This window comes from Salvia miltiorrhiza, chromosome 1, assembly GCF_028751815.1.
Source record: "Salvia miltiorrhiza cultivar Shanhuang (shh) chromosome 1, IMPLAD_Smil_shh, whole genome shotgun sequence".
NCBI classification, from domain to species: Eukaryota; Viridiplantae; Streptophyta; class Magnoliopsida; order Lamiales; family Lamiaceae; genus Salvia; species Salvia miltiorrhiza.
Window position 1 is genome coordinate 71,110,969 of NC_080387.1, and position 13,985 is coordinate 71,124,953.

A 13,985-nucleotide genomic window follows, 5' to 3' on the forward strand; every position below is an offset into this window, starting at 1 on the left:
ATATTGCTCCTCCACCAATGGTAAATACGAACCCACTTGTGGATTTAGAGTCTTTAGTGTCGGATATCCAATTGGCATCACAATATCCTTCCAAAACTGCGGGATATCTCGAATAGTGTATACTATGAGAGATTGTGTGCTTTAAGTATCTCAACACTCTTGTCAATGCGGTCCAATGATCCTTCCCGGGATTACTTGTAAACCGACTTAATTTACTAATCGAATATGCTATATCTGGCCTTGTACAATTTGACAAGTACATTAGGCTTCCAATAATTCTAGCATATTCTGATTGTGATACGGGTTCTCCTCGATTTTTGGCTAAGTGTATACTTAGGTCAACGGGCGTTTTAGCCGGAGGCAGATCAAAAGCTTTGAATTTCTTAAGTACATTCTCAACATAGTGAGACTGTGATAAGACTATTCCCTCGGGTGTTCTAAGGATTTTAATTCCTAGAATCACGTCAGCTAATCCCATATCTTTCATGTCAAAGTTCCTCTTTAACATCTCCTTGGTTTCTACGATGATTTTGTTATTGCTACCCATAATTAGCATATCATCAACGTAGAGAGAAACAATGATAAAATTGTCGGATGTTCCTTTGATGTATACACATTTATCACATTCATTGATTTTGAATCCGTTTGCCATCATTGTTTGGTCAAATTTCTCATGCCACTGTTTGGGAGCTTGTTTGAGTCCATACAAAGACTTTACAAGTTTACAAACTTTCTTTTCTTGGCCAGGAATTACGAACCCTTCGGGTTGTTCCATATATATCTCATCTTCTAAATCTCCATTTAGAAATGTTGTTTTTACATCCATTTGGTGAATCTCAAGATTATATAATGCGGCTATAGCAAGTAGCATTCTAATGGACGTTATTCGAGTGACTGGAGAGTATGTATTAAAGTAATCATACCCTTCTTTTTGTTTGTAGCCTTTAACTACTAAATGTGCTTTGTATTTATCAATAGATCCATCGGCTTTGTACTTCTTCTTAAGAATCCACTTGCAACCCAATGGTTTATTTCCCGGGGGAAGATTAACAATGTGCCAAGTGTGATTGTTTAAGATTGACTCGATTTCACTATTGATAGCTTCACGCCATAGATCGGCATCAGGACCAGACAATGCTTCTTTGATTGTCTTTGGTTCGTCTTCTAAAGTATAAACTACGAAATCCGGACCAAAGGTTTTCGCAGTTTTTGTTCGCTTTCCGCGTCTTGGTTGCGGTGTTGGTTCACGTGTTGGTCCATTATCTTTAAGCGAAATTTCATCATAAGTTCTCTTTTTCAAACTTATATTATTCTTCTCTTTCTTGGGGAATGTATTTTCAAAAAATATGGCATTTCTTGATTCTATAATCATTCCCTCATTCATATCGGGTACTTCCGATTTGTGTACCAAGAATCAGTACGCACTACTATTGTTTGCATATCCAATGAAGATGCAATCAATAGTTTTTGGTCCTATTTTTATTTGTTTGGGTTTAGGTACTTCAAGTTTTGCTAAGCACCCCCACACTTTTGTATATTTATAGGACGGCTTCCTTCCTTTCCATAATTCATATGGAGTTTTTTCTTGTTTCTTTTGGGGTAATTTATTCAAAATTTTATTAGCCGAAAGAATAGCTTCCCCCCACATGTTATGTGATAGGCCTGAGCTTATCAACATAGCATTCATCATTTCTTTCAATGTTCTATTCTTACGTTCTGCAACACCATTTGATTGTGGAAAATAAGGTGCAGTCGTTTGATGAATAATGCCATTTTCACGACAAAATTCTTCAAACGGTGCAACATACTCACCTCCTCGATCACTTCGAATCATTTTAATCTCGGTGTTAAGTTGATTTTCAACTTCATTCTTGTATGTTTTGAAAGCTTCGAATGCTTCGTCTTTGCTTTTCAAAAGATACACATAGCAAAATCTTGTGCAATCATCTATAAATGTTATAAAGTAATTCTTTCCACCTCTTGTTTGCACAAGTTTTAAATCACATAGATCGGTGTGAATTAATTCAAGAGGTTTCGTTGATCTTTCCACTGAATGGAAAGGAGATTTTGCCATTTTCGCTTCAACACAAATTTCACATCTTTGGTGTTGATTGAAAGACATTTTTGGCAATAAGTCTAAATTTACTAAACGACGTAGTGTGTTTAGATTTACATGTCCTAATCTATCATGCCATAAATTAGGAGACTCAACCAAGTAAGTAACTTTTTCCTTTATTGCATTATCACGTACAAGTACAGGGATAGCATTAAGCTTGAAAAGGCCATTATCTAGGTAGCCTTTTCCTATATAGCGACCATTCTTGGTCATTACAACTTTGCCTGCTTCAAATACTAGTCTAAATCCGGCGTTGCACAAAGCGGATCCTGAGATCAAGTTCTTGCGAATGTCGGGAACATGCAACACCTTCTGTAGGGTTATCTTGAGTTCCGACGTCATCTTGAGCACAATGGTTCCAACTCCGATGATTGAGGATGCGGCAGAATTGCCCATATATAGTTTTCTGTCGCCGGAGAGAGCTTCATACGAGGAGAACATTGTTTTGTCGGCGCAGATATGCCGGGTAGCACCGGTGTCGATCCACCATCCTCTTGGACTGCCGACCATATTGACCTCGTCTACGATGGCACACAAGTCAAGTTCGCCTAAGTCGAGGGGCACAGTCTTTGTCTCCGTCACGTGGGCTTGATGGTGACCATTGTGCTTGTCTTTCTTCGGTTTGCGACAATCTTTTGCCATGTGACCGGGTTTGCCGCAGTTGAAGCAATCTCCTTTGATCTTCTTTTGACCTTTTGAGTCTGGATTTTTGCCTTTGAACTTGCGTTTCTTCTTGTTGCTAGATTTACTTTTGCCTCCATGGAAGTTTTGTTCGTCTTGTTTTCGGAGATTCTATTGTCCTCTTCGATTCTCAAGCGAACGATCAAGTCTTCAAGTCCCATCTCCTTGCGTTTATGCTTGAGATAGTTCTTGAAGTCCTTCCAATGTGGTGGTAATTTCTCTATCACCGCGGCCACCTGAAAAGATTCAGATAATTCCATACCTTCGGCAAGAATGTCGTGCAGGATCAGTTGAAATTCTTGCACTTGCTCCACAACGGTTTTGCTATCAACCATTTTGAAGTCTAGAAAACGACCGACTATGAACTTCTTCAAGCCGGCATCTTCTGCCTTGTACTTCGTCTCCAAGGAGTCCCATAGTTCCTTGGACGTCTTGGCGCTAGAGTAGACATTATAGAGAGTGTTGTCTAGCCCATTCAGAATGTAGTTGCGACACAGAAAGTCGCTGTGATGCCATGCATCATATGCGATCCGCAATTGCGAATCAGTCTCGTCTTCCCCCACAGTTGGAGGAGATTCATTCACAAAACGAGCCATATTCAATGTAGTAAGATAGAAAAACATCTTAGACTGCCAACGTTTAAACTCAGAACCTGCGAATTTTTCCGGCTTTTCGGCAGCAACAGGTGCTGGAGCATGTGGAACGTTGGTCGGAACTGGTGGAGCATTGTTGTTGGGCGGAACATTGTTATTGGGTGGTGTCGTCATCTTCTACACGAATTTTGTCTTACGATTGTTATTGACGGGTGTAGAAATGCGGACAGAGTAACGACGTAAATGTGGGAACCGAGGCAAGAGTTGGACTCTTTCTCCGTAAGACAAAATTGCCCCGCACAGTACACACGGTTCGATGGCAAATGTCCCCAAGATACAACGGTTTGAATGAGTACGAGACCTTGTACTAGGAACTCGGACTTCCGGCGAACTACAGAATACTCGGGACTTGAGTATGAACTAGAAGACAGAATGAATGAATTAATTATCTGAATTTTTGGTGTGTTTTTAATCTCATTCTGGAGGGCCCTATTTATAGTTTTCCAGGGGTTTCCTTGAACGGACATGACTTTCCAATCCGAAGAGGTGCACCCTTTTTTGTTTGAAGAGATGTGTCTCTTCTGTCCGAATGGGTGTATTGTTTGGCCAACATGTGGTCCGAACCATCGTGTCTCTTCGGTCCTTAACCGCTTCCACGCGTACTGATTGGATAAATATGTCCGAACCATCGTGTCTCTTCGGTCTTAAACCGTCTCCATATTTTTGGCATTAATTTACTCATTCAATTCTTTATATATTTAAATAAGTAAATATACCAATTTAATCTACTCAACATGTAGATTCAAGAATATCATTTAATTCCATTAATTACCAAAGTAATTATGACATTAAATAAGATATTTATTCCAACAATCTCGTCTATCAAATATATGCTCAAGTTCTGAATATGGCTCAATTAATTGTAGTGATGGTTTCCGATATCCAAAATTTTAAATTATAGATGGAAAATACTACTCCCTCTGTCCCAATAGTAATTAACCACTTTCCTTTTTGGGACGTCCCAATACAAATGTCTCATTCAGTTTTTGATAATATATTCTCTCTCTATATTTAATATTTAAATAATTTTCACCAACTCATGTTATCTACTTTTTACACATTTCTTAATTTTCGTATCCAAAAGTTATGGAAACAACTATTGAGACGGAGGGAGTATCAATTTAATTAGCTCAAATCGAATAGTATGACAGCCCAAACAAATTTGAAGAAAATAGAGTAAGTTGGCCTAATTAGTATCCTCACATTCAAACATAATTATTTGAGCCCATTTTACCCTCAACTTCTTTAGTTTGGATTAAAGAGCCCAATATGGGCAGCCCATCTTTAGCATGCTTAAACGACGTCGTTTGGTTCGAAAGTTGCTGTTGACATTTCTATTAGTATATTTTTTTTCTTTTTTTTTTGAGAGAACTAGTGTTACGCCCGTGCGTTGCACGGGATCTATTGTTTTTTTTTTATTATGTAATTAATCTTTATATTTAGTGTTTATAAATTTAGTAAATATTAATAATATAAAGTTGTTATTAATGTGTAATTTTTAAAATTAGAAGCGTCGTAGAATGCGATATAACATTTTTTATTTGAGGACTTATTAAACTTTTTATATATTTAAAATATATAAAATACGTCAATATTTTTTAAGTATTTCTTTTGTAATTTTCATATTAAGCATATATGTTCTTATATTTTAAATTGTATAGTCTAATATCAAGGTAATTTTAAATTGAAATAAATGGAGAAAGAAAATAATTGAACGTAAAACATATTGTTGGTAAATTGATAAAACAATGTAAAACAAAGTACTCCATATATTATATATTTTGCAGCACTTCCTTATATACAACATTTGTAGTTGTATTTTTTTGGTAGTCACCATCATTTTCACAAATCAAAATTTTCAAACCAGAACGATTTGTGACTCGTGAAATTGCTACATACAACTGTCCATGACTAAACACTGGTCTTTTAAAAAATAATCCAACGTGGGTTAATGATTGACCTTGGCTTTTGTTTATTGTCATTGCATAAGAGACTATGACAGGAAATTGTTTTCTCTGAAATCTGAACGGCAATCTTGGATCTGATGGTGTCAGTGACATTCTTGGAATAAGAACTTTGTTTCCAGCATTGTGACCAATTATAACTTTGGCTTCCAATACGTGACTCCCCAGTCTGGTAATAACCAATCTAGTGCCATTGCACAAGCCATTTGCATGATCTATATTCCTCAATAGCATGACTGGAGTTCCAACTTTCAAGTATAGTTCATGATTGGGGACACCAGAACATTTAAGACTATTTAGGAACTCAGGCGTATGTATGTCATGGAGCAACGATGAAGTAGAGTCTGTTGTGCATGTCTTATCTGAGCTTAAATATTGTCTGCCTTCACACTCATTCAATGAAACCATGTATTGATTTATAGACTCAATCACGTTTAGTGTGGGCGCCAAAATAGCTCGTTCCTGCAAATAGGTTGGATTGTCACTGCAATTGCTGAATGATGAATAAATCTCATCGACTATAGCAGTGGTGGACGTCGCCAACCACCAAATAATTCCTGCGGAATTACCAAAATGTATTAGTGCAATGGTAAGCAGGGTCGATCCCACAGAGAGCAGTTAAAAACCATTCAAATCCCTAAATCTATAAATTCGGTGATGCCACCACGCCTTAAAATTGAGGAAAATTAATTAAACTAAGAACAAACAAATAAATAAAGATGAACATGAAATAAAATAAATAAATTAAATTAAAAGGAACAAGGTCACCGCAATTGAATAAAAAAACAAATTGTCGTCTGGCAAAATCTTGAAGTCAGCCGCCTATTTCCCAAGGCAAATAAATCAAAACAAAGTAATTCCCATGCTAATCAAACGTGTACTCCTTGATGATTAAAAAATTAAAATCTCAACTTCAAAAGCAATAAAACGTGTGGTGTAAAGTTAACCAAATAAAACCTAATCCTACCTTTATTTTGTTTCCCCTCTATTTTGAGGGGTAACAAATTGAATGATTGAGTTACCTTCAAGTAGTAAGGGTAATGATTATCTCATTATCCAAACCAAACAACAAGTAATTGATTCAATTACTTGATTCCATTTCCAACCTCTAAAAACACCCAACCAAACATGAGCTAAGTGTTTCAGCGGGAGCTTCATAAAAGAAACAATTAAAATTCATAATTTTCTCCTATGTGAAGCAAAGTAAATTTTCTTCAAAAAGAATTTGTTTCAACTTCAAAACTTTCTTCTCAAATTTCAAGAAATGGAACTCAAATCCGAACCCAGATCTCGTAATCACACACCCAACTTTTCTTCTCATTCGCTATTCCATATCGCAACCAAAGCTAAATTCACGCCCAATTACGTGCATATGCAAATGTTATTTTCTCTCAAATTATTCACCTAATGTGTTGTATCTTTGCAGTATAATCATAAGAGGATGTGCAAGAAAAATTGTTAGAGAATACATATTTTTCTAGTGTGATTTGCGATCTTTTCACATGAGCATAATGATGAGCTTGTACAAGTGTTTGGATAATTAATTTATAAGTTAGAGAGATTTTTAAGCTAACAAGAAAAAATAAATTGTTAGAGAGATTGAAAAAAAATTAATTTGGATACATAACAGAAATAACAAATTATAGTTGAATAATTTTTGTAAAATGATTATTGTATATAAACTTTTGAAATGATAAATTAGCGTATGAGAACTTATTTTTGACGAGCTTATAAACTCTTATAATTTGTTTTTAAAACTTATAAATTATTTAAGATCTTATTTGGCTAAATACTTTAAAAAAAACTTATAAATTTCAAAATAACTTATAGAATTTTAAAAAATTTAAAAGCTCGAACAAGCACATTTAAGTCATATCCGAATTTAGTTATAATTAATTATGGAAACGATTGTATCGACATATGATAATACCCAGAAATCAAATGGAAGTTGATCTGTGATACTTTACTTTCGACGCAAAGATGATTCATCATACTTTTTCTTGTTAATGAAGGCTCCATTAATCTTTTTTTTCCCCCTTCTTTTTTCTTGTCAATGAATGCTCCATTAATCCTTAAAAAAACACGTACACGGTTTAGACACGAAGATTACACAAACACGAAAACATGTGGGGCCCATGTTGTACACTTCTTGAATTTCTAGAGCATTTATGCGTCACTTTTTCATTTCATCTGCTTTTTTTGTCTCTATAATCAGAGTATTTTATTGTCTCTTTCTCGGGATTTTAGACTCCTTTGATATGATTACGATGGTAGAGCTATGACTCATTTTTAGTTTTAAATATTCCAAGAATGAAAATCTATTACGTTTACCGTTTATGAATATGTCTAATAAAAAATCACATTAAATTATTTATAAATACATTGTTTATTATTGTATTTATCTTTTCTTTTTTATAATAACATTCGTTATTCGTAGATTGTGTATATGATATTTCAATTTAAAAAATATCAATATTATTCAAATACATAATTTTTTAATATTTTATGGTTCTGCCATTTAGCGACTCATAATATGTATCTATTCCTTAAATTAGAACATCCGTAGCTGGGTACAAATGCTCAACTCGAGACGCCTCGCATCGCACCCTGCATTGCTGCCGCATCATGGGGCTCGAAAAAAGACCATTGGCGTATTATGCGTGAATCTCAATGTTTTGCATCGACCTGCAAGAATGTCCACTTGTCGAAGCTAGGCCTAGGAAGTTCGGGATCGGGTAATCGGGTACCTGATATCCGACCCGAAAAAATCGGGTATCGGGTACCCTATACCCGATTAATTCGGGATCGGGTATTTAGGGGCCGAAATAATCGGGTATCGGGTATACCCGATCGGGTATCGGGTATACCCAAATTACCCGATATTTTAATTAATAAATTTTAAACTATTTAATTAAATTAAATATGAAATTGAAAACTAAATGACTAAAGTTTAGTCACTAAACCCTGGCCCCTATTCTGTTTCGTGACTTTCGTCCTCCCCAATTCCCAAATCATCCCAATTCCCAAACTCCCAAGTCCCAGCCGGCCCTAATCTCTCACTCCAGAGTCCAGCCCCGCCCGCCGCCCGGCCGCCCCACTCGCCACTCCAGTCTCCAGCCCGGCGTGGGAGGCGGCGCCCCTACGCCAGTCGTCCCAGGCTCCAGCCTCCCCAGTCCCAAACTCCCACGAGGCCGCAACTCCCACCGCGACCCTCGCTCGTGGCCCCAGTCAGCAGTCGCCCCGCCATTCGCCGCCGCAGCAGCCTTGCAGGTGCAGCCTTCGAGCTCCGACGACAGCTTCGACAAGTGAGCTTTTTTTTTTTTTAATACAGATTTCGAATTTATTTGGAGATTTCCACAGTTGACTTGAAATAGACAATTTTGACCGGGTAATTTAGGGTACCCGAATACCCGACTCGGGTATTAGGGTACCCGATTTCGTTTTTGGGGTCGGGCATAGGGTTTTTGTGATTTTCGGGTTCGGGTACCCGATTTTTTCGGGTAGGGTACCCGAACCCGACCCGATTCCCAGGCTTAGTCGAAGCACTTAAAGGGCTCGGATGAGGCATACACGACGACATCCTCGAAACCGAGCATAACAACAACCCCTATAAGCTAGAAAGCTGCAAAGCGAGACAAAGGGAATGACAAGAAAGTGGAGTTCTCAATGGGCAGGACAAGGTGAAATACTACGACGCAATGGACCGCGTCACAAAAGGCATCGAGCTCTTCAGCCACACTTAACACGAAGCTCTCGACTTCCAAATTTTCAATGCGGACAAATCAAAGATGGATACGCGAGAATTGGCAATGCACAATTCACTGCTCGAGGAAGTCATGAAGCGTCGAGGATTGATGTAATTTTTTAATTATTGTAATATTTTTTAATTCTTGTAATGTTTTTGAATTATTGTATTTTATTTTAATTAATATAATGTTAAAATTTTAATTGTAATGATATGTTGGATTTTAAAATTGAAGATGTTAATTCGAATGAAATGAAATAATTAGAGCCTCTATTAAAGTTTCTTGTTATGGAATGAAGGCTCTTAAGTGGGGACCACCCCCTTAAAGCCCTCGAAAAGATTCTACCATTGTGGATGCTAGATTCTACCTCTTTCTTTTTATGTTATTCTTTTTAGCAATATTAAATTTTATGCTGTTTTTCGTTGGCTCAAATGTTGATTCAATAAGAAAAGACTGTGATCAAAATACAAGTCTAAAGTTTAAAAATATTAAAATTAATACGAAAAAAAAAATCATCTACAAGTTTGCCTCGTGATTTTTCATGACTAGCATGGCAAAATATCCACTATATATGATAATGTGAATCTACAAAAATCTATGAAGAACTTTCATGGTTCACTTCCTCAAATGATGCTTTGAAACAAACTCTCAAAAAAAGAGTTTACGAAACTATTGAAGAGTAGTCTCAAATACATTTTGTAGGGTATGGTTTAATTAATGGTAGATGGAAAAGGTCACTCAAAAGTCAAAACTCAATTCTAGGCTACAATTTTGTGGTGTATTTTTTGGGCTGCAGAAGCTGGGCTCAAATAACAAATGAAATTCTTGGGCCAGAAATAATATATTAGGCCTGAAAATATTGAATTGACAAATTGGGCAAGACAAAGTTTCATCGTAAGAACATTTCTCTCTCCTCTCTTTCTCACTGAATCAAGAGGGGATTTTTCGGTTAAGCTTATTTTATAAAGTTTATAAATTTTTATAGCTTATAAGGGAGATTAATAATGGTTGGTAAGCTTTGAAGTTAATTAAACTTATATAGTTTTTATCACCTTATATCTCGTTTGCAGCAAAGAACATGAATGAAGTTGGTCGCCATTTCCAAATGAAACAAGAAAAGAAAACTCCCATTGCTTAAATACTATAAGATTATCAAACAGTTGGTGCAAAATCAGAAGCAATAGTTGGGTTGTTGAGTTTATTTGACGACGGAGTGAATGCGGTGGCGGAGAGTGGATACGAAATGTTTGGCGCGCTCTTTGGATTGAATCCGCGTGGTTGCCCCCATCGGATGCAAGCTACGGCGGGCGATGGAGAAGGCCAAATCGGGATCATCGTAATACGGACTCTCTGTATCAATAACAAGCCTCTCAATCGACGACACATTCTTAACCAATTCCACGAGCAGCTCGTTGTCACTTGAGCACCCAACGTACCCACACATTTCAACCACCTTAAGCCTTGTATGATCAAATTCCACAGCCTCCACTGCAGGAAATGGCATCTTTTCGGTATCCACAAACCAGAAACCCGCCTGGTACATAATCTGTCCAAACGGAAAGGATCCCAGCTTAGACCTTCACCAATTTGATTAGTATAATCTTAAGGAACACCAAATAGATAAGTTTACAAATAACAAGGAACACCAGCAGACTATATATATATTGAGGAAAAAAGATTCACCTCAATTCTAAACTCGTACAATTGTGGTGACGCCTTTATCAATGATGTGAAGAAGAGAAGGCTACGATCAACTACTGAAGTAACTTTCACCTCGAGTCGTTTGAGGGAGCATAACCGAGGGAGCGAATCCGGAAGGCTAGCGAGTGGTCTCCGGCTTGACTGAGAGAAAGTAAATGAGTCAGAAAAAGAAAAGAAAGCAACAAACAATCACAAAGAAAAGGGTGGGTTGCACCACAAACCAGTCTCTGAAGATCCACTACAAGCTTCACCAGCTGACCTGAATAGCTAGAGTTGGGTTCAGAAATAAAGTACAAAAAGGAGTCATCACCAATGGTTAATTCATCAAGATTAGGAACTTTCTTCAAATCACATATTCTCGGTGCCACATGTGCTAATGAGACGAGACTCTCAGCAGATATCTCCAAACTCTCGAGATACCAGCTCTTTATTTCCAACACTCTCAAGCTTGGTGGATCAACAACTCGAATATTCTTTGTATCGTCAGAATGATATATGAACAATTGTTCGAGATTGGGGCACGAGGCTAGAAAATAATGCACCACCTCATCCTCGATTGGTACCTCTAGCAACCTAAGAATCTTCAGACGGCGGAAAGGTGAGCTGTTACTGCCCCTATGTGAATGTGACTTCAACATTTCAATGCTAGGAAATTTATGATGAGTAGCCCATGGTAGATGCAATTCAAACCTCTCAAGTTCCTTTTGCACAGCAGCATACACCCAACTGTCAACCACACGTGCAATTCTAGCCGTATGTATCGTTTCAAGTTGTTTTTCATTCATTCCCAAACAAAATATAACAACTATACCCTCAATATACCTCCCTTGATGAAGCTCCAACACAGTATTCACCCAAGACACAAACTTCTCCACTTCCATTCCATCTCCAGCGGCAGTCACAAAATCCCTAACATCAAATTGCAAGGTTCCAGATACAGACCTCCATAAATATCTCCATCTACGCGCAAGGATGCAAGTCCTTGCAGCTTCCTTGAGGCTCATGCGAGACAGAATGTGAACTAGTAATTCATCAGCCAACTTATCAATGTCGGCATTATCACTGGGTGACTGTTTATTAGTACCATATATACCCTGCATTTGAAAATACTTGTTTATGCAAAATGTGAATCAGTGCTGTGAGACTAAAATTAAGCATATTCACTCTACCTGCTGACAAGGAGTCCGTTCCATTAAAAAAGATGATAACTTTAGCTTTTTCAATCTTTCTTCTGCAAACACCTAGCAATTAACAATTAACAATTCGAATAAACTTAAAGATCGAAACTTTACCATAGCTGTATGAAAAACAATATAGAGATGGGAATCATAATTCAATTTCCGGTCCAATTCATATGCAAATAAAGAACAACAGAGAGAAAAGACTTATAATTCGATTCAATTTCAAATTCGGTCATAAATACCTCAACTCTTATTGAGATCGGCGGTTCAAGCAACGATCTTTCTTAGTAAATCAGGGGAGGTGGTCGTCGCGCCGGTCTGCTGCTAGTCGGCGGCGTCGTCGATCTTGGCGGTGGAGGAGAAGCTGGTAGTGGCGCCGGTCTGCTGCTGCTGCTACGTCAGTGTGACAATGGGAAAGAGGTGGCCCAGGTGGGCTCCTGCGCGGCTGCACTGGCCTGCTGCTAGTCGCCGGCGGGGATGAGTGGTAGCGCCCGGCGGCGCCGCAGTTGAGGGGGGGAGGAAGGAAGGCTTGTCGAGTCTCTAGAGAGGGAAGGCGGCGACTGGTTTCTTATTCAACCGCCGATCTCAATAAGAGTTGAGGTATTTATGACCGAATTTGAAATTGAATCGAATTATAAGTCTTTTCTCTCTGTTGTTCTTTATTTGCATATGAATTGGACCGGAAATTGAATTATGATTCCCATCTCTATATTGTTTTTCATACAGCTATGGTAAAGTTTCGATCTTTAAGTTTATTCGAATTGTTAATTGTTAATTGCTAGGTGTTTGCAGAAGAAAGATTGAAAAAGCTAAAGTTATCATCTTTTTTAATGGAACGGACTCCTTGTCAGCAGGTAGAGTGAATATGCTTATCAGAAAAAAAAATGCACATGTCAAGGAAGGATGAAATATTTATATTTGTACCCGTATTTATTAATCCAAAGAATTTGGAATGGCTCTTACACGAAAATAAGGACCACAACACCACCGCACATAGGTGAGAACGCCCTGCGTGTGGGACCACAACACCAAACAATATAATACAACAACAATATATAACCACATAACGTGGAAAAATATCGTCGCTAAACGGGATTGAATCCAATACTTCTCACAAAGAAGAGTCTTTGGGTGCCCCAGCTTTGCCACCAGAGCAAAGCCTCATTGGCAACTTATGATATTATATTATTATTATAGAAAAAATGGTAAAAAGGGAAATTCATCATTATTTTCATCTCAAATTATGAAATGGACACTAAAAGGAGTCAAACATTTTTTCTCAATATTATAACGGTACTTAGAGCATTGGCAACGTCTACACGATAGCATCTTACACGTGTAAGTCTGCTATCGTGTAAGCGATGCGGGAGTAACTTACACGAGGGCTACACATGCGCCTTTTAAAAAAAAATCAAAATTAAAACTTAAATGCAATTTTGTTTACTTTGTTTTTATTTTATTAAGTTTTATGTAATTTTTAAGATTTTAAAATTAATGCAATTTAAATTTGAAGTAAATTGTGTGATTTAAATTTATGAAATTAAACTTAAATGAAAAATGGAAAAATCAAAACTAAAGCTATCATGTAACCCCAATGCAGCCTCTTTACATTATGTGGTCCCCCCTCATAAAATAAGGGGTTAATTACGCCAAAAACCATGAACTTTGGGCTCATTTCCAAATTTTCCATGAACTTTGTTTTTTATCAAATTTTCCCTGAACTTAAGGGTGTGATCAATTTTTCCATGATTTTGACCTCCGGTAATACTCCGGTCTGAGCTGGCTCCTACGTGGCAATACCGAGCTGACAAGGCGCCTACGTGGCTCGGCTCTCTCTCTCTCTCTCTTCCCCCAAACACACTCATCTCTCTCTCTCTCTCTCTCTCTCTCTCTCTCTCTCTCTCTCTCCTACGTGGATCGTTCTTCTTCTTCCCCAAACACAC

The 13,985-nt window shown here is 37.6% G+C and overlaps 1 protein-coding gene and 1 pseudogene across 1 annotated transcript; both read right to left on the minus strand.

Moving 5' to 3' along the window:
* Positions 1-5,222: 5,222 nt before the first annotated feature.
* The window catches only part of LOC131012553 (uncharacterized), a 31,653-nt pseudogene continuing 22,890 nt past the window's right edge, over positions 5,223-13,985 (minus strand).
* Positions 10,267-12,354, minus strand: LOC131005713 (F-box/FBD/LRR-repeat protein At3g26920-like). The gene is made up of 5 exons (XM_057932755.1): positions 12,285-12,354; positions 12,031-12,102; positions 11,083-11,955; positions 10,844-11,002; positions 10,267-10,706 (listed from the first exon to the last, which is right to left on the minus strand). The coding sequence occupies exons 2-5, from the start codon at positions 12,052-12,054 to the stop codon at positions 10,359-10,361; spliced, it is 1,404 nt and encodes a 467-aa protein (XP_057788738.1). The 5' UTR covers positions 12,055-12,102; positions 12,285-12,354; the 3' UTR covers positions 10,267-10,358.